This window comes from Delphinus delphis, chromosome 7 (assembly GCF_949987515.2).
Source record: "Delphinus delphis chromosome 7, mDelDel1.2, whole genome shotgun sequence".
Classification (NCBI taxonomy): Eukaryota; Metazoa; Chordata; class Mammalia; order Artiodactyla; family Delphinidae; genus Delphinus; species Delphinus delphis.
In genome coordinates, this window is record NC_082689.1 from 76,204,421 (window position 1) to 76,232,068 (window position 27,648).

Below are 27,648 nucleotides of genomic sequence, written 5' to 3' on the forward strand. Positions count from 1 at the left end.
CTACAGATTCAATGCAATCCCTATCAAATTACTAATGACATTTTTCACAGAATTTGAACAAAAACATTGTAATTTGTATGGAAACACAGAAAGACCCTGAAGAGCCAAAGCAATCTTAAGAAACATAGAGCTGGAGGAATAAGGCTCCCTGACTTCAGAATATACTACAAAGCTACAGTCATCAAAAGAGTATGGTACTGGCACATATACAGAAATACAGATCAATGGAACAGGACAGAAAGTCCAGAGATAAACCCACGCACCTCTGGTCACCTAATCTATGAGGAAGGAGGCAAGAATATACAATGGAGAAAAGACAGTCTCTTCAATAGTGGTGCTGGGAAAACGGGACAGCTACGTGTAAAAGAATGAACTTAAAACACTCCCTAACATCATACAGAAAAATAAAATGGATTAAAGACCTAAATGTAAGACCAGATACTATAAAAGTCTTAGAGGAAAATATAGGCAGACATAAATCGTAGCAAGATCTTTTTTGATTTACCTCCTAAAATAATGAAAATAAAAACAAACAAATGGGACCTGATTAAACGTTTAGCTTTTGCACAGCAAAGGAAACCATAAACAAAATGAAAAGACAACCCTCAGAATGGGAAAAATATTTGCAAACGAAGAGACCCACAAGGGATTAATCTCCAAAATATACAAACAAACAGCTCATGCAGCTCAACATCAAAAAAACAAACAACCTAATCAAAAAATGGGCAGAAGATCTAAATAGACATTTCTCCAGAGAAGAGGTAGAGATGGCCAACAAACACATGAAAGAATGCTCAACATCATTAATCATTAGAGAAATGCAAATCAAAACTACAATGAGATATCACCTCACACCAGTCAGAATGGCCATCATCAAAAAATCTACAAACACTAAATGCTGGAGAGGGTGTGGAGAAAAGGTAACCCTCTTGCACTGTTGGTGGGAATGTAAACTTATCCAGCCACTATGGAGAACAGTGTGGAGGTTCCTTAAAAAACTAACAACAGAGCTACCATAGTATCCAGCAATCCCACTCCTGGGCATATATCTGGAGAAAACCATAATTTGAAAAGATACATGCACCCCAATGTTCACTGCAGCACTATTGACAATAGCCAGGACATGGAAGCAATCTAAATGTCCGTCAGCAGAGGAATGGATAAAGAGGTGGTATGTACATACAATGGAATATTACTCAGCCATAAAAAAGAAAATACTGCCATTTGTAGCAACATGGATGGACCTAGAGATTGTCATACTAAGTCAGAAAGAAAAAGATATCATATGGTAGGGCTTATATGTGGAATCTGAAAAAAGGTACAAATGAACTTATTTACAAAACAGTCACAGATGTAGAAAACAAACTTACGGTTACCAAGGGGGAAAAGGGGGGAGGGATAAATTGGGATATCTAACACACTGCTATATATAAAATAGGTAACTAATAAGAACTTATTATATAGCACAGGGAACTGTACTCAATACTCTGTAATGGTCTATATGGGAAAAGCATCTAAAAAAGAGTGGATATATGTATATGTATGATTCACTTTGCTGTACACCTGAAATTAACACAACATCGTAAATCAAGTATACTCCAATAAAAATTTTAAAAGTCATAGAGAAAGAAGAAATAAAGAAGACAAAGGCATTCTTTTCTTCTCTAGATAATAAAGTTAGGGTAGGGTTATTCTCTGAATTGCACATGGTAATTAGAAAAAGTAGCTTTCTGGATGAGTGTGAGTGAAAAACTTTTATTAAAGAAGTGAAAATATTTATAAAAAAATAATATTTTGAAAAAGGATGCTGCAGATCAAGGGTTCTCAGTGTGTCCACAAAGTCTATATGATTTTGATAATAATAAGATAATACTTTTCACTCTCACTTCTCATGAATGTACAAGAAGTCTTCTGTAGGCTACATGGTGTGTTATAATAGACAATATAGAAGCATTTGTAAGAATCCAGCTATCTTTTTTTGACCAGTTTTTAATGCAATTTAAAAAAATAAATAATGCTAGTCTTACTATTTGGTTTTGCTTTATAAGATATATTTCTTTTTCAAAAATATGTTACTTATATTGTGTAATGGATTATTCAATAAATTAATAAATTTTAATTTTAAAGTTTCCAGTTTGTTTCAACATAATAAATATTAATAATTAGAGTCCACATAAATAAAAGCTCTTCATGCTCTTCATGGGTTTACAATAAATTTTAAGTGTAAGTTCCATATGACTAAAAAGTTTAAGAACTTTTTAAAGTTCTCTAAAGAAACAAGAAAATACTATTTATGCCATCTTAAACTATGTTCTTTCTTTTTACAAATCCCAGTGATATACACCTTTATGGTCCTTGTAATTTATGAGAAGTCATTTAAAATAGATCTGATTAAAAACCCTTAAAGCATTTTATTCATGACATAAAAAATAAAAACTTTTGCACAGAAAAGGAAAACATAAGACAAAAAGACAACCCTCAGAATGGGAGAAAATATTGCAAATGAAGCAACTGACAAAACATTAATATCCAAAATTTACAAGCAGCTCGTGCATCACAATATCAAAAAAACAAAGAGCCCAATCCAAAAGTGGTCAGAAGACCTAAAGAGACATTTCTCCAAAGAAGATATACAGATTGCCAACAAACACATGAAAGGATGCTCAACATCACTAATCGTTAAGAGAAATGCAAATCAAAACTACAATGAGGTATCACCTCACACCAGTCAGAATGGCCATCATCAAAAAATCTAGAAACAATAAATGCTGGAGAGGGTGTGGAGAAAAGGGAACCCTCTTGCACTGCTGGTGGGAATGTAAATTGATACAGCCACTATGGAGAACAGTATGGAGGTTCCTTAAAAATAAAACTACCATACAACCCAGCAATCCCACTACTGGGCATATACCCTGAGAAAACCATAATTCCAAGAGTCATGTACCACAATGTTCATTGCAGCTCTATTTACAATAGCCAGGACATGGAAGCAACCTAAGTGTCAATTGACAGATGAATGTCTATAGAAGATGTGGCACATATATACAATGGAATATTACTCAGCCATAAAAAGGAATGAAATTGAGTTATTTGTAGTGAGGTGGATGGACCCAGAGTCTGTCATACAGCGTGAAGTAAGTCAGAAAGAGAAAAATACCATATGCTAACACATATATATTATATGGAATCTAAAAAAAAAAATGTTTCTGAGGAACCTAGGGGCAGGACAGGAATAAAAATGCAGGCGTAGAGAATGGACTTGAGGATAGGGGGAGGGGGAAGGGTAAGCTGGGACGAAGTGAGAGAGTGGCATGGACTTATATATACTGCCAAATGTAAAATCGGTAGCTGGTGGGAAGCAGCCGCATAGCACAGGGAGATCAGCTCGGTGCTTTGTGACCACCTAGAGGGGTGGGATAGGGAGGGTGGGAGGGAGATGCAAGAAGAAGGGGATATATGTATACATACAGCTGATTCACTTTGTTATACAGCAGAAACTAACACACCACTGTAAAGCAATTATACTCCAATAAAGATGTTAAAAAAAATATTGAGCTCCTTAGAAATTGCTCCTTTTGCAAAATATATTTATAACTTAACCAAAATAAATAATTCATACCTCGCCAAGTGAGTAATAACGTCTTGGGATCTGGGAGTCCGGATAGATGTTTTCAAGGTACCAAGAAAAGGGCTTACACTTCAGATTTTCTCTTAGTGTTCTTCTGACTGACACATCTCCATAATCCACTTTGACAACACCTGCAATTTTGCAGAGAAACACACAAATCAGCTTGTGCTATTTTCATTTCAGCACTGTTTCACTCTGTTTACTTTGCTATCAGTTTTTTTCTCTATAATTAAAATTTCATCAAATTGAATTGCATATGCAGCTGCTACTACACTGATTTTCTTAGTATCATCCAATTAGTACATTAAATGGATATTAAAAGGTTTTCCATTGGTTATGACTTTTCAAATGCAAATATTTATCACCAAGTACTTGTACTTCCTAGATTGAATAATCAACTAAGTGTAATTTGGTATTAATTTAATATCTCACAATCAAAGCTTAATTGAGCTGTGTGATAATGTGGTTGTTTCTCTTTAATAAAAATTTCAGTAGCTTCACTTTTTATTATTGCTCATATTTTTCCTTTAGTATAATTTATTCACCACTTGTGGATTTCATGAGAAATTTACATAAATATAATCCTCACAGTGGACGGCACATATGTGTTCTAAATTTTCCTTCTTGAATTTTTATTCTTTCTAGGTTTACCATAGACCTAATATTTTTTTTACTGATTTTTTTTCCTATCTTATTTTACAAGTTAGCATAAACCACTTCAAATCCTTGAGTAAGTTAGTAAATATATAAGCATAAAGAAACATAAGTAAATGAAATACACTTACATGTGTATTAAAATTGCTTAATTGTACTTCATATAATAGACTGAATATTTCCATTGAAGATCATAAAAGAATGCTCTTTAGTTGAGAAATTAAAATAACAATGCCACTAATTTTTATATAAAAGATATGGTGACATGAATTGCTCATTAATATTAAAATGACAATTGAAATGACTAAACTGTGATAAGATGACAGTTATTTCTTATTTTGAAAAGGTCTCTGTTTAACATGTTTAAGACTAGTAAGCAACCAGACTTTGGCACAGGAAGAAAATGGGCCAGTATTTAGTATATTCTATCCCAACCAAACAGCAAAGCCAATTAGTCATTTTGTAAGAAAGGAACAACTGTTTAGGAAATTGAAATGTCTGTAACTAATACCATTATTTGGGTCACTATTTTCAAATGAGGTGATACTTGAAGCTCAATCACCTGCCAGTCCTTCCCATCCCCCACCACCCCTGTTTCTTTCAGAATTTTTGTTTTCTCAAAATTAAATGTCTGACTGTTGTTAGAAAGCATTCTGCTGTGCTTAAGCAGCCAAAGTATTTCCTTCTAAAATAAAATACTGATTTTTCTAGCTAGTGTTTGGATGAAAGCAATGTGATCTTTGTGCTTTTTAGACAGATAAATACTTTCTTTCAAAATAATTCTATCCAGAACTTCCAATCTGGAGTGCAGCTTTCAAAAGAAGAGGTTCAAAAACATTTACAAAATAGATCACGAAAAGAATTTCTCTTTGTGTTAAAAGCTACACATACAGTCTTGAAAATCTTATAAAAAGATGCTATTGGACCCAGAAAAAAAAGGCACTGCTGCTTCAAAGGACTTAGTTCAACAGTTAGTTTTACGGTTCTGGTTTCATTTTCAAGGTGGGCAAATTTAATCAAAGTGTCTTATTTATATATCAGTATGCTCCCTTTTCATCATGTTAAGATTTAGTATTCCTGGCTCCAGAATTGTTTCCTAGGAGGCTTTTATGAGCACTTTCCTGATTGGAAGAAAGTTTAAAGGTTCATTTGCATATATTTTACATGAGATAAGAGAAAATGTTAACTGCCCACATCAGATTTTTCAAAGGGTGGTTGGTGGAGAATGATAGAGCTTATTGAGCTTATTACCATTAGAAATGCACAGAAATACTGTGGACTTAATATTTTGGTAAGCATTCCTTTTCCCCTCTGTATGGATATTTTCCTACTTAGAGGTAAGATATTCAATATTATGTAAGACACAGAAGTGCTCACCAAACATTCATCAATTCCTCCACATTTCTCAGAACGCTGCAGTTAGGCAAGAACATCTGACTGGTTCTGACCAATGTCCCTCTGGTTGTAAGAATAGAAGGACTTGTTTGAGACCCATCAGCTCTCTTTTCCTCTGCTACTCATACTCCTGTATGTGCAGCTACAAGATGGTGAGACCTTTGTTAGTTTGTGTCAATGAGTGACTATGAAATAGAATCTGAATTAGATTATTCATTTCCATCGCTTAAAATACTATCTCACTTGTTTCCCAAACTCTTTATTGCCAACCCAAACCTCTCTGAAGTAGTTTATCCCATTGTTTACTCAGCAATTTTACTGGGATTTCTAATAGGCGCCTCAAATTTGACATGTCCAACAAGGTCCTCTTGATTTCCCACATGATCCATCTTCAAGGTTCTACATTTCAGTAAGTAGCACAAATATCCACCCATTTTCTCAAGGCAAAAACAAGGGAGTATTCCTTTTATCTCACAGACACATTCAATTCATTAGCAATTCACAATATGGATCTTTCTACTTACTATGGGGTTACATCCTGAAAAACCTATCATAAGTTGAAAATATCGTAAGTCCAAAATGCACTCAATACACCTAACCTACCAAACATTATAGCTGAGCTGAGCCTACCTTAAATGTGCTCGGAACACTTACATTAGCCTGCAAGTGGGCAAAATCATCTAACATTAATCCAATTTTATAAAAAATTATTCAATATCTCATGTACTTTATTGAATATTGTACTGAAAGTGAAGAACAGAATGATTGAATGGATACAGAATAGCTGAAAGTGAAAAACAGAAATGATTGAGTAGATACGAAATGGTTTTAAGTATATCAGTTGTTCACCCTCCTGATTGCACGCTGACTGGGAGCTGGGACTGCCTAGCTTCTCAAGAGAGCATCACACTGCATGTTGCTAGCCAGGAAAAATATCAAAAACTGAAATTTGAGAAGTACAGTTTCTACTGAATACATATTGCTTTCATGCCATAGTAGAGTCAAAAAATTAAGTTGAATCATCATGAGTCAGGGACTATCTGTATATCCCCAGCCCCTCTACCATCCCCATTACCATCCTGGTCCCACTCTCTCTCATCTCTTGCCTAGACTAGCATTGCCGTAGCCTCTTCACTCGTCCTCCTGACACCTGACATTTCTCCATCTATCCTTTATTTACTATTGCTTGCTCCCTAGGCAATATATTTGAAATATAAATAAAATCATGTGCTCCTCTGCTCCAGAGCTTCCAGTAGTTTTCCATTGTGCTAAAAATAATTGACAATATCCTAGTCATGGCCAAAGCTTCTTCATGAAATGACTCTTGGTTATCTCTCTGAATTAATCACCTGTATTCACTTCATTGTAGCAACACTGGCTTTCTATTTCTCCCTCTTTTTCCCCCCTGTCTGGAAAGGTATTACCCTGGAACTTAGGTCCTGAGTTGTCCTACACTTTGTCCAAATCTCTGCTCAAACTTTACTTCCTCAGGCTCACCCTGACCTTCCTATCTAAATTGATCACCCTTCCTATCATCCCGGTAATGCTCTATCCCTCTATCCTGCTTAATTGTTCTCCAGCACACTTGCTAGTACTTGATATCATATCACAGGTTAATTCTCTCATTGCCTCCCCAACGAAAACTTTGGACAAATTACTTAATCTCTTGAAGCCTAAGGTATTCTGTCTGATGATATCTTGTACGATGGTGTGAATACTAAATAATATCTGAAAAAGGCATAGTACAGTGCGTGGTATATAATAATTACTGAATACATATTATGTATTTTAATGGACACCTGTTGTTTTTGTCTGCCCAACATCCATTCTGCATTTTGGTAAGAGCATTCAGGTTTTCTTTGGGCAACCATCACAGCCCCACTTTCACTTTGTGTGTCTTGGTGACCGCGTTCCCCTTCCTGCCTTTCCAGCTCCACTGGGATGATAGAATAAAGGCATTATCACCAATGAATCTTGCTGAAATTCACATTCTGATTCAGGTGGTCTAGAGGTAGGCCTGAGAGTCCGGATACCTAACAAGTTCCCAGGGGATGCTGCTCTTGCAGCAGGCCAAATTCTGAATAACACCCAAGACAATCAAAGCAGTCCATTTCTCAGCCTTACTCAACAGCCCATCATAATGATTGGCTCAGGAATGGGCATGTGAACTATCTAGGCTAATAAAAGTATACTCTGACAACTTTCTAGGACTGTTAGGAAGTTGAAGCTCTGTTTCTTCTGGAATTGCTAGCTGTAAAGATGATTAAAGCCTGGAGCTGCTGAGGCTACCATACAGAGAATGCCTAAGACAGTGAAGCCAATACAGGAGTAAGATAAACAGATGGAAAGAAAAGCAGGCAAAGATAGAGAGCATAAGCCAGGCCAACATTAAGTCAGCAGATATTTATCATGTTCCAACTATATACAGGGCACAGTTTTCTAAGCACTTGGGATACATCAGTGAACAAAAGTATCTTCCTCAATGGAGTTTACATTCTAGGGTAAGGAAACATAAGCAAACAGTAATACATTAGAAGGTGATACGTGCTATGACAAAAATAGAATAGGGTGAGGGAAGAAGGTTGCAATAGAAGGAATCAATGAATTATGATTTTTTTCAAAGGCAACTTACAAGAGTTGCAAGTTTTTAAGGTAAGTCTTTCAATGGGACTTGAACAAATGCTGGAGAAGCTCTGACCGAGTTTCATGATGAATTAGAATAAAAAGTATTTTAAGTAACTCTACATTTGCAGGTTTTATTAATAGGTAAATGATAACATTTATGGGCAGTTATATTTTATTTAATAACCTTTCATTCATCATTTTAAAATCTATTTCATGATAGTATTGAATTTAGATACATAGAACAATTACGCTTTAATTCTTTAAATAGATAATAGATAGAAGGTCATAATAATCTCAGTTAAGTTCTTCCCAAGTAGATACCTAATAAGCCTAATAGTTCTGGTTACCTATAATCAAAGTACCTGATGACAGAATAGCCTGATTATAGATTAAAGTTTAGAGTTTTGTGCATAAGAATACATATTGCAGCATAGCTTAAAGTGGAGAAAATGGGAAATAATTTCCTTCAATAAGAGAATTCTTAAGTAAATCAATGGTATACCTAATTGACAAAATATAATTGCTGTATGGAAATAATTATGTCTGTATAAAATATGGGAAGTGTAAATAAAATATAAAGAACTTTTATTACACTGTCATAACTGAGTAGAATGAAAATATCTGGAACAAAAATAACTGAAAAATAAAAACAGTACATTCCCTTTGCTACTAAAAAAGAAAAAAACATTAAAAAATCTTTTTCCTTAAGCACAAAAGTTAAAACTGTACAAAGTTTTTATGTACAATGATATATTAATATACTTATAGATACAATGATATATTAACAATATACTTGCTTATTATAGATACGTATAGTTTCAGCTAAGAATTTTTTGATATTTTCAAAATTCCTTATAAAAAGAAAATCCTTATTCTGTTATTTTCTTTGAAAACTTGTCATCAAAAGCTTTTTGAATAAGGATCTACATTTCTTTCTTCTCAAGTGTAATAAAAAGATAGATCATTTTTAAGCCAACTAGGGATTACTGTATTCTAGAGTATCTAAGTACTATATTGTGTCAGATGTTTAGCAGATTAGTTGGAATATTTTTTTAATTTAAAAAGACTCTTTTAAACTGCCATTTTAATTTTTACCCATTCTTAATTTGCATGTAAGTTACCCAGGCTCATAACCGTTCATTAGGAAGTCACTGGATAGAACTATATTAAGAGGCTGATGACCCATGCCAGCTAATAATACACAGTGATTATCTGTTAAATTTATCATTTACTATTATTACTTCAATTTTATTTTAACAGAATAAAAATGAGATAATGAATTGTACAAAGATCACAGCTTCTGCTGAGAGCAACAGAACATAGAACAATCAAATATCAGACAACTTCTCAATTTATTTAAGTTTATCTGATCTTTATAGTCAAAAGTGTGGGCAGGTCAGAAGGTGACAAAGACAGTGGAGTAGGAAGACCCTGAACTCACCTCCCAGAGACAAACCAAAATTATAACTATTTGCATAATAACTATCTATGCAAATGACCAGAAGATTTATTCCAACTGAAGACATAAAGAAGGAACCACATAGTATGATATGAGTCACAGACTTAGAGAACGAACATGGTTACTGGGTGGGGAGAAGGGATAGATTGAGAGTTTGGGATTAACATGTACACACTGCTATATTTAAAATAGATAACCAACAAGGACCTACTCTATAGCACAGGGAACTCTGCTCAATATTCTGTAATAACCTAAATGGGAAAATAATTTGAAAAAGAATAGATACATACATATGTATCACTGAATCACTTTGCTGTACACCTGAAACTAACACAATATCCTTAATCAACTATGCTCTGATATAAAATAAAAATTTAAAAAAAAAAAGGAACCACAGTAAGATTAGTAGGAATGATGGAGACACAGTATAGTCAGAACCCAAAACTTCAGGGTTGGCAACCCACTAATGGGAGGGATATCACAATTATACAGGTTCTCTACAAGGAATGAGGGGTCTGAGCCCCATATTGAGCCACCTAGCCCAGGGTTCCTGCACCAGGAAGATGAGCCCCTAGAATGTCTGGCTTTGAAGACCAGCAGGGCTTATGTTCAGGAGAGTGGGAAGGCTATAGGAAACAGATTTCACTGTTAAAGGGCTCATGCAGAATCTCATACAATCCAAATCAAAGCCCAGAGAGGGTAGTGTGAAAGGAGCCTGGGTTAGACCCAGTTGCTGATCTTGGAAAGGCAGGAGACAACTGGGCCTCCTTCTGGGGATGAAAAAGGAGTTGGCCACTGGAGGCAGCCATTTTGGGGGGGCTCATTTTACTCCTATAATATTATTGCTGGCAAGTGACATTTTGAAATCCTCCCTCTACCCTGTAAGTGCCAGGGGCCAGCAACAGCCCCAATTCCCCAAGGTATGCAGATAGCTGAGTGGTGACTGGGCCATGCATACCAGCAGGCCAGCACCAGTCCCATGACCCCCGGGCCCCAGAGTCAGCCATGCTGGGACCCAGCCTGGACCATCAGTGGGCTAGCACCAACCCTGGCATCCCTGGTCATCAACCACTCACTCTAAGACCTGGCCCTGCCCACCAGCAGGCAGAAACCAGCCCTGCACCCCACTGGGCTGTGCAGCCAGCCACTCCAGGACCCAATCCTGCTCACTAGGGGGCCAGCAGCCACAACACCAGGCAAGGCCTGGCAATCAACCTGGCTAGGGACCAGCCCTGCCTATCGTCAAGCCAACAGTAGTCGGCTCTGCCACAGCAGAAGGCAACATGCTGCCCACATAGAGCATAAAGAACACAGAGCTCTAGTGATCAGAGGGGAGTGTGCTGCTGGGCCCCATAGGAAGTCACCTAAATAAGGCCACATTTTAAACACTGGAAGACATAGCATCCCTAATACATAGAAATAAACACAGAAAGTTAGGCAAGATGAGGCTAGAGAGGAATATGTTCCAAACGAAGGAACAAGATAAAACCATAGAAAAAAGCGAAATGAAGTGAAGATAAATAGCCTACCTGACAAAGGCTTAAAGGTAATAACCGTAAAATGTTCAACAAACTTGGGAAAAGAACAGATGAACTTAGAATTTTAACAAAGTTAAAAAATATAAAGACTCAAAATGAGCTGAAGAGTACAGTAACTGAAATAAAAAAATACACTTGAAGGAATCAACAGTACAGAGATGACACAGAGGATACAGTCTGTGGACTGAAAGAGTAGTAGAAATCACGGAAGCTGAACAGAGAAATAAAAAAAGTTTTAAATGCTGATAGTTTAACGACACCTCTGTGAAAACATCAAGTATACTAACCTTTGCATAATAGGAGTCCCAATAGGAGAAAGGGTAAGGGAACTTATCTGAAGAAGTAATAGCAGAAAACTTCCCTAACTTGGGAAACAGACATCTAGATCCAGGAAGCAGAGAGAGTCCCAAACAAGATGAACCCAAAGAGGTCCACAGCAAGACAATTTATAATTAAAATGGCAAAAATTAGAGATAAAGAGAGCATCTTAAAAGCAGCATGAGAAAAGCAACTAGTAACATTTTTAAAGGAAACTCCCATAAAGGCTATCAGTTGACTTTAGCAGAAACATTGCAGGCTAGAAGGGAGTGGCACACTATATCCAAAGTGATGAAAGGAAAACACCTGCAATAAAGAATATTTTACCTGGAAAGGCTATCATTCGACGTGAAGGAGAGATAAAGAGTTTTACAGACAAGCAAAAGCTTAAGCGAAGACCAGAACTAGAAATATGAAAATTACAAAAGGAAAAATCTCATTGGTAAAGGCAAGCACACAGTAAATCAACCACTTATAAAACTAGTAGGAAGGTTAAAAGACAAAAGTAGTAATATCTATATCCACAATAAGTAATTAAAGGATACATGAAACAAAAAAATGTAAAATATGTCAATAACAAACATGAAGGGGGAGTAAAAATGCAGGTTCTTAAAATGCATTAAAACTTAAGAGATCATCAACTTAAAATGTTTATATATAAAGGCTGTTATATATGAACTTCATACTAACCACAAATCCAAAACCTAGAATAGATACATACCCAAAACAGAAAGGAATTCAAACATAACACTAAACACAGTCATCAAATCGCAAGGGAAGAGAGCAAAAGAAGAAAGGAACAAAAAACTACAAAAATAACCAGAAAACAATTAACAAAATGGCAGTATGTGCATACCTATCAGTAATTACTTTAAACGTAAAATAATTCTTAAATTTTTTCACTTCATGTTTTTTCCTAAAGTCCACTATAGATACTCTCATACATACTTTCTCATTAAATCTCTGTAGTATCCCTATCTATTATTATTTTTAAGGATGAAAGAATTGAAACTTTAAAAGGTTAAATAACATGCTCAAGCTTACTTAGAAAATATCAGGAGGAGGATTAGAAGTCATTCACATCCATTTATCACAGTCCAAGCTCTTGCCCACTCTACTAGAATAACATCGAAAAACTGGAGAAACTTTGAAAAACCTGTACAGAGATATCTTTCCCTGGATGGTGGTACATAACATGGTAATTATCATTCCTTGAAGGATAGGATCCACTTGGCAAATTCTTCCAGTCCTAACAGATCAATGTGATCCAAGGTCCAGGACAAACTTGAATTCACAGAAATAAATGATCAGTAATGACATAATTGGGAGTTTTTCTACTGATTTGACAATTAAATACAAGCCAGAAAGTTTCAGTGTGCAATTGAATGATCAACCAAGATATTTCCATAAAATGCTTCACGAATTTTGTACTATCCATTCCTCGTTCTGCAGGATGCTGAAGTAACTGTTTCTTCAGTTTCGTGACACATATTATTATATGTTCTCTGAAGTAGTGATATATTTTATAATCAATGGCATCTTACAATTGCTCGAGCGGAGAACACACTGTATTGTAACTGATGCTGCTTGAACACGTGCAAACTTGTTTTCCTCTTTGTAGAATAACAAGCCAATTGCAGTTTCAGTAATTAATTAATGCAAATTTAAATCAATAGGCATTTAAATACATCCTGATTATTGTCTGAAAAACTTTCCTTTGATACTTCTGGTAAGATCAAGAAAGTGCTAAGATGAAAATTTCGTGAATGGTTTTAGGGACTTTAAAGAAAATCCCAGGAATAACAATGTTTTAAGAAAGCCCACATTATCAATCATCTTGATGGTACTGAGAATGACAGTGGATGGAAAACACATACACACCAGTAAATCTGCATTGAAAAGTGATTCAAAAGGGTCAGCCTCCAAATATGAAGAAGTTGCTTTACCAATTTATTTTGCTTATTTAAAACAAATTCTTTGTAGTACAAGAATGACATATGATCAAAAAGCTATCTGAATAGTTTATGTCTGAAAGAGTTCCCGTAATAGGGACAAAATAATTTTAAGTGAAAAGGAAGTGATACATTATACTTAAAGTGGAGACTTTTTCTCAGCAGCAAATAAGAAAATGGTGATCTTTAAATTGATGACAGTTTAAATTAGATGAAATATATTTAAACATTTATTAGCTGGTCATATTTTAATAGAAACAATGAGCTAAAGTCAAATAAGTATCTTTACTACAAGACTTCTCATAACCTTTACTATGTTACAGTGCATTTTGAATATCAAAAATAATATTTCCCAGATTTAATTGTCCTTTCTGAAAAATTTTGACAATAATACTCCATTGAAAATGTATTGAGAAACATAGCTTTACTGTATTTTCTATGTCTAAGCAAAAAATTAGTCATTTACAGGACATAAATCGATCCTGTTAGAGAAAAACCTTTGTTGGGGGAAAAATTCTATATGCTTTTCAAATTTTTTCATTAGCAAGTTTCCATTGCAAGATTTTAATTAAACCGAGACAATGGTAGTAAATACAAACACGTATATTCATTGATGCGTGCATTTATGTTCAGTTCCTAGAACAGTACCTGGTGCCAATAGTTATTCTTTAAATATTAGTTGTACTAATCTCTGGCACATGTTCTCTCTTCCCTCTTTTTCATTCCATCTCATTCTCTCTCTCTCACTTTCTCCCATATATGTGTGTGTAAGAAGTATGCCTTGGGAACCCTCCTACACTGTTGGTGGAAATGTAAATTGGTACAGCCACTATGGAGAACAGTATGGAGGTTCCTTAAAAAACTAAAAATAGAACTACTGTATGATCCAGCAATCCCACTCCTGGGCATATACCCAGAGAAAACCATAATTCAAAAAGATACATGCACCCCAATATTCATTGCAGCACAATAGCCAGGACATGGAAGCAACCTAAATGTCCATCATATACATATATACAGTGGAATATTACTCAGCCATAAAAACGAATGAAAATGCCATTTGCAGCAACATGGTTGGACCAAGAGATTGTCATACTAAGTGAAGACGACATAGAAAAACAAATATCATATATGATATTGCTTATATGTGGAATCTAAAAAAAAGGGTACAAATTAACTTATTCATAAAACAGAAGTAGAGTCACAGATATAGAAAACAAACTTACGGTTACCAGGGGATAAGGGGGAGGGGGAGGGATAAACTGGGAGATTGGGATTGACATATTACAATACTATATACAAAATAGATAACTACTAAGAACCTGCTGTATAGCACAGGGAACTCTATTCAGTACTCTGTAATGGCATATGTGGGAAAAGAATCTAAAAAAAAAAATAGAGTAGATATATGTATATATATAACTGATTCACTTTGCTGTACACCTGAAACTAACACAACATTGTAAGTCAACTATACTCCAATAAAACTTAAAAAAAAGAGAGAAGTATGTCTCTATTTAAGAAATATGCCTCTATTTGCTTTCATGACTTAGAATTACTACTTAACACTTACTGAAAGTGTTGAGAGAGAGAGGGAGGCGGGGTGGGGGGAGAAATAATTGTATACAAAATTTGGCTCCAGAGCATTGCCTGGTTTCATTAACAAAGAACATCATTAACAATTTTAAATATTTGAGTGCATTTTCCTAGTCTGTATTTTGTCAGCCTTGTCTGCAAAGCCAATAAGTAAATCTAATTATGTTTTTGGATTGTGAGTTATTAGGAAAAAAAAAAAAAACTAATATGGCCCAGAAAGACTAGTGTGAATTGGTTATTACATTTTATAAACTAAAGCAATACCTGAGATTATATTGTGGAGCACGTTTCAAACAGAAGAAACAGTAAGTACACATAGTCAGTTCTTCATCATTTAGGCTAACAAAATGTAAACCTACAGTGTGTGTGTGTGTGTGTGTGTGTGTGTGTGTGTGTGTGTATTTCAACAGGAATGACTTCTGTACCTTTTAAATATTTGTTTATTCAGCAAAGGAAAATAAGTCTGAATATGTGGAGATATGATTAAAGGAGATCAAGAACACACCAGTTCACTTAGAGAGATACTGGTTCTCACTGCCTGGGTTTGAATTCTGCTCTGCAATGTACTAGATGTGTGATATTGAGCAATTTATGTAACCTCATAGGGCCTCAGTTTTTTCCTCTATTAGATGGGCATAATAATAGCATCGTCCTTAGAATGTTATTGTGATTATTAAATGAGTTAACAAGTAAAACACTTAAACAGTGCATGATACATAGTAAGTGTTTACTAAATGTTACCTCTTATGTTTGCTATTGTTTTAATGTGGATAATTGTTTTAATGTGGATATGGACTTCAAGGGGCACATCATCCCATCACAGAAGAGTAGGCTAGTAATTCTCTGAGCCTGTGCACTTCTGTTGTATATCAGATGGAGTGGGAAATCAACAACTTTAACATTGGCCCTGATGCCTTTTCAGTGGGAAGCACAGCATACCTCACTTTCAAGACTTCTCAGAATTGCACTCCTATAGGTATCATTTAAGGTCTCAATCCAAGCATTTTTCTAACCCCAAAGTACTAGTAAAATGAAGCTGCAGCTCCACACATCTCTGTACTTTACATTTCCCCTCCCTACGTTTGTGCATTATGGTGATTTTGACACATACGCCACACAAGAAAAACACAGATTCCGTAATCATGGTTTTTCAGTTAAGAAGAACACTACTAAAAACAGTAGGAATTCAGATTAAAAGAAAAAAAAACTTCTAAGAGAACATATTGATTTCTGTTTTGAAATAAAAATTATAAAAATATTCTCAACCTCCACTGTCAACAACAAAATTTCCCCCTTCTGTCCTGAACTACTACAAGTGAGTGAGCTGAAAAAGGCCACAGAAGAGTCATTAGTCACCCCAGGGATACTGTGCACTCTTACTATGGAGCAACCCATGACAAAAATTTCAATAAGCATGAGTTTGACTTATGATTGGGAGGAAAGGTAGAGTAACATATTGTTCCTGGGTTTCCCATGCAGTATTTATCTTCTTCTAGCACCAGTCATGTCAAAGACTTGATAGTGAAAGCAAAGCAAAGTTTATTTACTGCATACAAAAGATACAGTTCACAGACCACACTTAACATTGCTTGGCATGAGAACTTCTCCGCAGTTACCAAGTAAGGGCAACGTTCAGTAATGATGAAAACAGGCCAAGTGTGTCAGCTGTACTATTGTGATGCTAAAATATTCTTCTACATTAGAGTCTAGTACTCCATTACACAGAGAATTCTAACATGCCTCTCTTCTTTTTTTTAGAGCTTCGTATTGTTCTTAGGATGTCACCGGTCTAAGTCTATGCTACCATCTAATTCAACAAACCCTCTGGGGGGTTGGGCAGCTGAAGGGGAAGGCAGGATGCCAACATCTTGAAAGGAATAGCATGTGTATAATGTAGTTTTTTGTTTTCTGGTGAAGGTTTGATTTGTCTAAGGGAAAGGAAAGCATTTTGAATCATACCATAGCTATGGTATTCAAATGCACAAACTCTGAAGAAATCAGGAGAGTTTCTTAAAATATAAATAAACTTGCAAATGTTGATTCAAGTGTCTCACGTTATTTCTCCTGTCCCTTGATTTTGCTTGTTGCAAATAGGTTAAAACCTCAACATCATTGGTCAGAAAATAAAGGAGGTAGTTACTGAAAACTTGGGGAAAAAATTTCAGTGCAGTAAATATTTACTGATAAAGAGCTGTATAAAACCACAAAATTGCATCAAAATTGTAACTGAGTTAGAATTGACCTTTCATAGATGAAAAAAAACCCCTAAGGCTCAGAAAGCTAATTGGACCTGCATGAAGTAGCACAGCTGATAAGTGAAAGAGCTTGCATTGGAACCTAGGTCTCTCGACTTCAGTTCAGTGCTTTTAACGTGTTTCTTCACACAGTATGTTTTCACTGTTCCTCTCTCTGTGTTATATACTGTACTGGGTGATAGAAATAAAGTGTTGAACAAAAACTACATACAGTTTCTTCCCTCACGGCTTAGTCAGTAGTTAATCAAATAACCAACACAAATGAAAATTACCAAATGTAAAATTACAAATGTATCTGAGATATGTTCAGAGTATAAAAGCATAGAATAGGCAGCTGATCCTAGCTGGTGGTTAGGGAGGAGAGGTCAGGAAGGCTTCTCCAGGGAAGTGATCATTGAGCTGAAATGTTAATCAACTATGGTTGTGGTGAGATGGAGAGTGAATTGGATGGGCTTTACACAAAATGCCATCTGGTTTTATTTTTTAGGAATATTTAGGGAAATAAAAGTTATTTTTCTTTGTCTATTACCAAGGATTAATCATTCTTTATTTCTGTATTATTTTCTGTGACAAACAGACTCTAAAACGGCCCTGATTGTCCCCACTTTCTGGAATTCAGGTCCCTGTTGTGGTCCCTTTTCCTCGAGTGTGGGCAGAACCTGTGACTTGGCTTTTAACAAAGAGAATATGACAAAGGTGAGGGGATGTCACTAAGGTGATGACGTTACATTAAGATCGTAACTTACATCTTGCTGGCAAGATGTCTCCCTTGATGGCTTTGGTGAATTAAGCTGCTGTCTCCCTTATTGGCTTTGGTGAATTAAGCTGCCTTGTTGTAAGCTGCAATGTGCAACTCTCTCAATGGAGAGGCATGAAACTGCTGGCAAAACCAGCAAGGAACTGAACCCCTCACTTTGACAATCTGCAAGGAGCTAAATTCTGAAAACAATCATGTGAACTTGGAAGCAGATCCTTCCCCAGTTGGGCTTTGAGTGAAACAGCAGCCCTGGCTGAGATGTTGATTGCAGCCATGTGAGAGGCCCTGAAGCAGAGGACCCCATTAGGCCTTGCCCAGACTCCTGACCCACAGGACATGTGAGACAATAAAATGGGTGTGGTTTTAAGCCACTAGGTTTGTGGTAAGTTATTACACATCAATAGATAGTCCATTGCCTTTTCCTGTCATTTTAGACTGTATCTGAAATGTTTTGTTTATCATCTTAAAAAAACTTCCTAGAAAACTACGAAAAACTAAAAAAAAATTAGGGGAGAATATTTTGAAATTATTTAGATAATCATTTACTTCTTAATATATACATTTAAAAAGTCTTTTAAAGTTGAACATCTGGATGTATTAATACATGATCCATTTAAGTATACATAAAGAAAGATATTCTAACACCATTTTTCTCAAATATCGTACTGGAGTCTAAAAAGGATTAGGCTGGGGCTTCCCTGGTGGCGCAGTGGTTGGGAGTCTGCCTGCCGATGCAGGGGACACGGGTTCGTGCCCCAGTCCGGGAGGATCCTGCGTGCCGCAGAGCGGCTGGGCCCGGGAGCCATGGCCACTGAGCCTGCGTGTCCGGAGCCTGAGCTCCGCAATGGGAGAGGCCGCAGCAATGAGAGGCTCATGTACCACAAAAAAAAAAAAAAAAAAGGATTAGACTGAAAACTAGAGCAACAGAAACTTGGATGACTAATTACAGTATTGCATGTGTGAATGATCCACCTGACTATGAACTCCAGACCCACCACATACTAGCCATATGACCCTGAATAAACTACTTTACTTGTATAAGGTACAATAGAGGTAATAACTGTAACTACTTCATAGAATCATTGTGAAAAAATAAATTAGATACTGTATACAAAGTACCCTGGCACAAAGTGAGAGCTCGAATATTTTAACTATTGTTATGTCAAAAAATTATAAACGCCTTTTGTTCAGTTATAGAAACTTTACAGTAAAGTATTTCATAATCTAATAATAGATTACAGTCTTATTTATTCCACTTTTTGAATTTTTAGATACAAATGGGAATTTTTTTAAATATAATTGCATTCCTTCTGCTGGCTTGGAAAAATTTTAAAGCAATTTTCAGTGATTTGAGTCATGGATTAAGAAATTTGCTACTTCAGATAATAGTTATTAGTTATTAATACTTTCACAGGGCTCACCAATCTTAATCCCTTTCATCTTTTTTAGGTAGTCTTCAATCTTGTATTTTTTTCCTTCCCAATGTTCAGTGTTTACTGAGTTAAGAAATACTCTGCAAGGCAGTATTAGCAAATTCATCACAATTTTTTAAGAACATTAAAATTGTATGGTTACTTACTATATGGTATAATTATAGACTTCTGCTTGACAATAAACCAATGCTGTTTCAACATTTACAGAATACAGACACTATAGGACTTATGTAATATTAGGTAATTAAGTAATATTTAGTAATTATTAACACATCAGTATGTTTTTACATTTAAATAGTTTCTAGGTGATTATTAAAAGTTTCTTCTAGATATACAACATGAGAATCCAACGGCCTTCTACGGAACTGAAAATGTGGGAGAATACTGATAATGGTAATAGACCAAAGATGAATTCCTTTAAAATTATTTACACTAAAGCAATATTTTAACTTTCACTCATAGCTTCATAACCAAGGTCTCTACTCTTAAAGATGGTTAATAGTAACACTAACAAAAGATTAAGAACATTTGATCAAACCTTGTTAATAAAATCCAATTTCAAGCTTTCTTAAAAAGGAGGAAAAGCTACATAGCATTTTGGATGGTGGGTTTATTTTATTAGAACATACTGTTAGTCCTTAGCCAATACGACATATGTTTTATTAGCATACACAAATACAAATTTTTCAACAGTCCTGCCAAAATGGGCAAATGACTAAAATTTAGGTGGTTTTGAAAACAAGTGCTGCTGATGTAGTTTTGTTTTCTGCTTAAAAGAGCTAGGTATCATCTATTAAGCACACATTATGTATTTCCAGCCACACAGGTTCTCTGAAATTATTGCTGTTATTATGGTTCCATTTTACATAGCATAACAAGGAATCTTCATGAGACTGGGCATTTAACATTTTTTTTTAAGTCACAGTTTATCAAATTTTAAGTGCAGAGAGAAGATTCCTAATTATGTAAGACAAAGTAATTATGGTTAATCAGAGAAAAACTCTTTGACGTTGTAATACATGACTTTAAATACATGCCTTTGTAATACACGAAACTGTTGCAACCAACCTGCCCTCTGCATTGTTTAACACAGAAAAAAGGAAATGCAATTTTTATGCATGTGTAAACTACATTACATTTGGCACCTACAACAGAGAAGCTGAATAATTGTTTTGAAGTAACTTTCCTAGAGTTCAGGCTTTCTTATTAGAAGGAAGCTCATGAAGAAGACATTCTCTCTAACATATTAGTTATAATACACTTCTAGACTGTCTCAAGAGAAGAGGCACAAAGCAACACATTTCAGGTCATTTGTAAGGTAGCCAGCCAGGAGGGCACAGTAACATCTGGAACAAATAATCAATTTTAATCTGAACGTTGAGCAAGTATAGCAGAGCAACCTCCTGCTATGATCCCTGTGAGCTTCTTGAATGGGGGTTGAATGTAAGTGTGGTATATAAGGATAGGATTCTCTTACAGAGAATTGGTGTTCCCTGCGTCAGTTTCCTGGACAGGAAACTGGAGGTGAAATGGTCATGGGGTCTGAAATTTGAGTAGTCTGCTTGGGTTTAAGGGTACTCCCAGATGATGGGGGTCATAGGAACCTGGTCATGGGGAGGTAGGTCAGAATAACCCAGCTAAAGTGGGATGCACCTCAAAAGGCTGGCATGTCCTTAGAGACCCCTGAGCTTCATTCCAGCAGGAGTCCACGGTGCCAGGATGGTCAAATCACTAAAGTTTTTCCGTGAGGCCTTTCTTGACCACCCTATCTAAAATGGCATGGCCATTCCGCTTAGTCGCCTTTCATTATCCACTAATTTCCTTAGCTACTATCATAATCACACATACTATTTACTTATCTCATTTATTGTCTGTCTTCATGCTACAAGGTAGGCTCATAAAAATAATACCTTTGTCTGTTTCTTGTGCTTCTACATCCTCAGGACCTAGAAGAATGCCTGGTACATATTAAATAATGAATGTTTGTTAAGTGAATGAGTGAGTGAACTATTACTTTTAAGTCAGAGGAACTATGTCTGTATAACTTCATTTTATTTCCTTTTTAAAGTCTCTTTTAAATAATTTAAGGTTAATGCATAGACTAAAGCTACAGAGTGATTTTTCCTTTATTGTTAAATTTAGAAGGTCTAGGATTGATTTTGTTAGTGGACCAAGTGCAAAGGCTAATCTTTTCTCTCACAAATGACAAGAAATCATCTGATTTAAAAATAAGATTAAAAAATTTCCCAGGGCTTCCCTGGTGGCGCAGTGGTTGGGGGTCCGCCTGCCGATGCAGGGGACACAGGTTTCCGCCCCGGTCCGGGAAGATCCCACATGCCACGGAGCAGCTGGGCCCGTGAGCCATGGCCGCTGAGCCTGCGCATCCGGAGCCTGTGCTCCGCAACGGGAGAGGCCACAGCAGTGAGAGGTCCGCGTACCGCGGAAAAAAAAAAAAAAAAGAGTCATGTACCACAACGTTCACTGCAGCTCTATGTACAATAGCCAGGACATGGAAGCAACCTAAGTGTCCATAGACAGATGAATGGATAAAAAAGATGTGGCACATATATACAATGGAATATTACTCAGCCATAAAAAGAAATGAAACTGTTATTTGTAGTGAGGTGGATGGACCTAGAGTCTGTCATACAGAGTGAAGTAAGTCAGAAAGAGAAAAACAAATACTGTATGCTAACACATATATATGGAATCTAAAAAAAAAAAAAAAAAGGTTCTGATGAACCTAGGGGCAGGACAGGAATAAAGACGCAGACGTAGGGAATGGACTTGAGGACATGGGGGGGGGAAGGGTAAGCTGGGACAAAGTGAGAGAGTGGCATGGACATATATACACTGCCAAATGTAAAACAGATAGCTAGTGGGAAGCTGCTGCATAGCACAGGTAGATCAGCTCGGTGCTTTGTGACCACCTAGAGGGGTGGGATAGGGAGGGTGGGAGAGAGACGCAAGAGGGAGGGGATATGGGGACATATGTATACATATAGGTGATTCACTTTGTTATACAGCAGAAACTAACACAACATTGTAAAGAAATTATACTCCAATAAAGATGTAAAAAAATAATAATTCTTCTTAATAAGCATGTTCACTCACACTCCCATATGAACATGTACATTTACATGCATGTATTAACATATGCATACACATATATCATTCGTGAGAAACTCATGAAACCCACACACCTACAGAAGGACAAATTAGTTAAGACATACATGAGATGAGACTTCATTGGTGGAACAGTAGTTAAGAATCCACCTGCCAACGCAGGGGACACAGGTTCGAGCCCTGGTCCGGGAAGATCCCACGTGCCGCGGAGCAACTAAGCCCGTGTGCCACAACTACTGAGCCTGCGCTGTAGAGCCCACGAGCCACAACTACTGAAGCCTGTGCACCCTAGAGCCTGTGCTCCACAACAAGAGAAGCCACTGCAATGAGAAGCCTGTGCACTACAATTAAGAGCAGCCCCTGCTCACCACAACTAGAGAAAGCCTGTGTGCAGTAACAAAGACCCAAAGCAGCCAAAAATAAATAAATAAATAAATTTATTTTAAAAAAAGACATACATGAGATAGGTCTATTAGTATAGTAGAATTAAAAAAAATTATTTTGGTGTCTGGGAACACATGTTTAATATAAATATTTGACTTAATATAAATAAGATATATGTTTGGTTTTTAAAAATTATATTTCAATGGATCTTTTTACACATGAAAAAGCAATAGGTTTTGTATTTTTAAAAATTAACCTTTATTAAAATACAAAGTTTAAAAAAAAAACTTCCCAGTGTCAATCAACATGAGTCACAGATATGTGAAAAGGTTGGTCACAAAAAAAGACAACAGAACACAGAAAACTCAAAAAGAGGAAGCCACAGGAGTAGAATAGGTCCTTACTAAAGAGGAACTACTATTATATCATTTTATAATTTAATATCTGTTACATATACTTACCAAGCTAATATATGTAAACAAACTATTTACATTGCCTATTATTCTCAGCAAATCATTTCACTGTCTTCAAAAGTACTATTTTAGGAAATCCTGCAGGTACACTTAAGGTCCTATCTTGACTGGGTCAATCCTAACATTCTAGTATATTCCAGATTCTGGTGCTAACAGTATTCAAAATGAAGTCTATAGCAACCCTAACAGAATTCTACTTTCCCAAGATTTATTCTTTTCTAGGTATAAAATTTATATTCACTACTTTAGAAGGGAAGGAATTAAAGCCATAGAGAACCCATCTGGGGATCCTTAGATATTTGTTGTAACTCAGGAGACAGATACTAAGATATTTCTGCTTTATTTCTTCAATCTAGCCTCATGGGACAATGGAAAAACCACAAATAATACTGTCTTCGATATCTATGTGTTTGAGGTAAAAAAAAATGTCATGGTTTTAAAATTTTGTCTAATTTTTCATATAATGGCCATAGTTATAAATGGACATTAATCTGCCAGTTCTTGCTTATTTTTATTCAGTGTAAAAGATATTCAGTATGATTTTGACATAAATTAGGATTACAAGTTCATGAGAGTTCAGTAAGACCAGACACCCAAAAGTTATGCTGCACCCACATCTTCATTCTGTTACATAATTTGTTTTAAATAAAAGCTCTAAACTCTTACATTCTTTTTAAGAATCCAACTCTACTGAGGAAAAAATGATCTTTACCTCTTCGTACTGACTCAGTGAAAGATTACAGAAAAGAAATATTACATGAATTATCTTAAACTGTATATATACCCTCTAGTATACTTCAAAGTATGTCCCCAAAAGATTCCTGCTATTATCTAAGTGGGTGATGCAACATCTGAACAAGATGGTATGTCATTAACTAGCATTAGCTGAACTCAAAGTAGGGGCACTGTGATGAAGATGAGATTTGTTCACGAAAAGATAATTTTTAGAAATGAAGAAAAGTGAAGTGACTGTATAAATAAAACGCCTCATTTTTTCCAATCATCTTGATATTGCAGGAAAGGTTATTTTTATTATGAATTTTCTTAATACATATAACTTTTGTTGATTATATTACTGCTCCATATCACTTTTTCCAAGTGAAAAGAGAGGCAAGTTATATATTTCTTTTGACTCCTTTGTGTGACATAAAGTGGGGTTTATATTTTGTAAAAGCTGAATGTTTTCATTAACAGATAGATTCTTCAAATAAAATGCAATTTAAAAGAACTACGAAACCTCTAAGTGGACATGCCAGGTTATGCATGGCCAGCACCAAAAGAAAATCTGCTGTGGACTCTCATACTCTTTATTACTCAAAGAATCCAGTAGATGGAAGCCTTTTCCTTTTAAAACTCAAACTGCTTCCAAAGCATGCAGTTGGACTTCCTATTCCTGCTGAAAGGGTAGCTGGAAATAGCTGGGAAAAAAGCACTTGCTCTCCTGAGACCATATCAGAAAGACCACAATTTACCTGCTTTGTAAGTGGTTTGAAAATTTCATTATCAAAGTCAAGTTGTTCTGACCCCTATGAGCTGAACGAGAAAGGAAAGAATAAATAAATCGTTGACTCCTGAAGCCGGGCTCTTGGCGGCTGCAATTTTGCTTGTCTTCCTGCATTAGTGTCCACATTCTTGTTGCCCTTTCTCAGTGAAACATTCCTTAGGCTAGTGGTTACATCTGTTTCCTTACATTAGAGTTCTTTTGGAGCAATCCTCAGATGAGCAGAGGAAGACATTCTGAATTAGGCTTTCTGGGATGAGCAAAGGCTTCTTCTGAGGGGTGAGGCTCGTGGGCATGGCCACACGGTGTTTTCTCTTTGTCCCTGTTTATGGCCTCTTTCTGCCTTTCTTAGGCTGGTCACCTCTGCCTTCTTACCAGAGTCCTGAGCATTATCTCTGAGAACATCTGTAGATTATCGTTACACTTGACTGTCCAGGGAATGAATGATTGCATTTTAAATAACTGATCAGATTTAATCATTATATGAATTAAATCACTATTAGTCTATTAGATTGCTCTCTGTCTCTTTTAAAGATATGAAAAACCAGGGTAGTTTAAAGAGTCTGGGTTTGGGGCATTCCAATGTACACTCTAAGCTGGGTATTTTTATTTTTTCAGTTCAAATCTCAATATGGAATTTACACTTTGACAGAAAAAACACACTTTTCTTTAATTCTAAATGTGTCACTGAATGTTTTTTCCATGTTTTTATAAATCGAACTAATGAAACAATTATGTATGGTGGCAACCTCTGCAAGGGCAGCCAGGATACCTGACATCAGTACCACCCTCTTTCCACTGAACTGCACCACAGTTAGGTATTAGGTCCCCCACTCCCTTTTCATTGCTCAGTTTTGAAGTGTACAGTTAAGCTTTAATTTAGAGCCTTATCTCTGGTGATGGCTTCTAACTGCTCATCACTTTTCCTTGCACTAAGCAAGGGTCATCAGGTCACATCTCATTGAAAACTCATTTAACCATCTCCTGTATACTTTTAAGGTCAAAAAGGCAATATACTGAATTCAGATGTGAAAAGCAACAACTACAACAACGTCCCTAGGTTAACAGTATGTAAGTGTCCTTTCTCTAGCAGGAAGAGATCTGGATAAACTATTTGGATGTTGTTTACTGAATACTGGAGCTTCGCCATGTATCTAAAGGGCTCATAGCAATACAGTGAAATAATGTTCCATTTTGCAAAATGGAGGGTTTCATCTCCCAGAGCCCCAATTTCTATACTGCACAACAGCCAAGAAAGAAGGAAAGAGGAAAAGGGAGGAGGCCAGAAATAAAGATAATACTTTGTTATAACTGGTGAACGGTCTCAGCTGACAAGTCTGGAGGAAGAACTCACAAAAGTCTTTGGGAAGTTATAGCATATCTGAACTCAACTGTCGTCTCACAACTTAAGAGACCAAAACTGGCGCTCAGATGTATGAAATCTGCCTTAAACAAACAACGCAACTTACACATAAACCACAAAGAGCTCTGAATATCTTTGTTATTACTCACACTCTATTTATAAATCCTTAAAAGTCATCAAAGCAGTACTCCTGCCACACTTGTAAAGGCCAAGGTGAGATTCATACTTAAGATGGAAAAGCATTTGCTGTTACCACTCTGTGATCAAAACTGATTTTGTGTCTTTGACTCAGCCATTTTGTAAGACAAAGCAATTTTTAAAAAATTAAATTAAAAAAAATGAAACATAGGATGCTTATTTTAAAAGCAGGTATGTTATTTCCTGTCTTTTCGTTGATGGCCTTCCTGACAGGTGTGAGGTGGAATCTCATTGTGGTTTTGATTTGCATTTCCCTGATTAGTGATGTTGAATACCTTTCCATGTGCCTGTTGGCCATCTGTATGTCTTCTTTGGAAAAATGTCTATCTAGGTCTTCTGCTCATTTTTTGATAGGGTTGTTTGTTTTTTTGATATTGAGCTGTATGAGCTGTTTGTATACTTTGGAAGTTAAGCCCTTGTTCATCACATTGTTTGCAAATATTTTCTCCCAGTCTGTAGGTTGTCTTTTTGTTTTGTTTATGGTTTCCTTTGCTGTGCAAAAGCTTTTAAGTTTAATTAGGTCCCATTTGTTCATTTTTGCTTTTGTTGCCCTAGCCTGAGGAGACAGACCATAAAAATATCGCTAAGACAGATGTTAAAGAGCATACTGCTTATGTTTTCTCCTAGGTGTTTTATGGTTTCAAGTCTTACACTTAGGTCTTTTATCCATTTTGAGTTTATGTATGTATATGATATGAGAAAATGTTCTAGTTTCATTCTTTTACATGTAGCTGTCCAGTTTTCCCAACATTACTAATTGAAAAGACTGTCTTTTCCCCATTGTATATTCTTGCCTCCTTTCATATAGATTAATCAACCATGTGGGTAGGTTTATTTCTGGACTCTCTATTCTGTTTCATCGGTCTGTGTCTGTTTTTGTGCCTGTAGGATACTATTTAGAATACTGTAGCTTGAACCCTAGTACACTGTTGCTGGGAATGTAAATTGGTGCAGCCACTATGGAAACCAGTGTGAAGGATCCTCAAAAAATTA

At 36.1% G+C, this 27,648-nt stretch overlaps 1 protein-coding gene across 4 annotated transcripts in view; it reads right to left on the reverse strand.

Moving 5' to 3' along the window:
* Nucleotides 1–27,648, reverse strand: part of GALNT13 (polypeptide N-acetylgalactosaminyltransferase 13) — a 557,828-nt gene that overhangs the window by 62,978 nt on the left and 467,202 nt on the right. For all 4 annotated transcript variants that reach the window (XM_060016781.1, XM_060016780.1, XM_060016782.1 and 1 more), the window contains one exon: nucleotides 3,620–3,759. In XM_060016781.1, coding sequence (XP_059872764.1) covers nucleotides 3,620–3,759 — 140 coding nt within the window. The remainder of the gene's footprint in view (nucleotides 1–3,619; nucleotides 3,760–27,648) is intronic.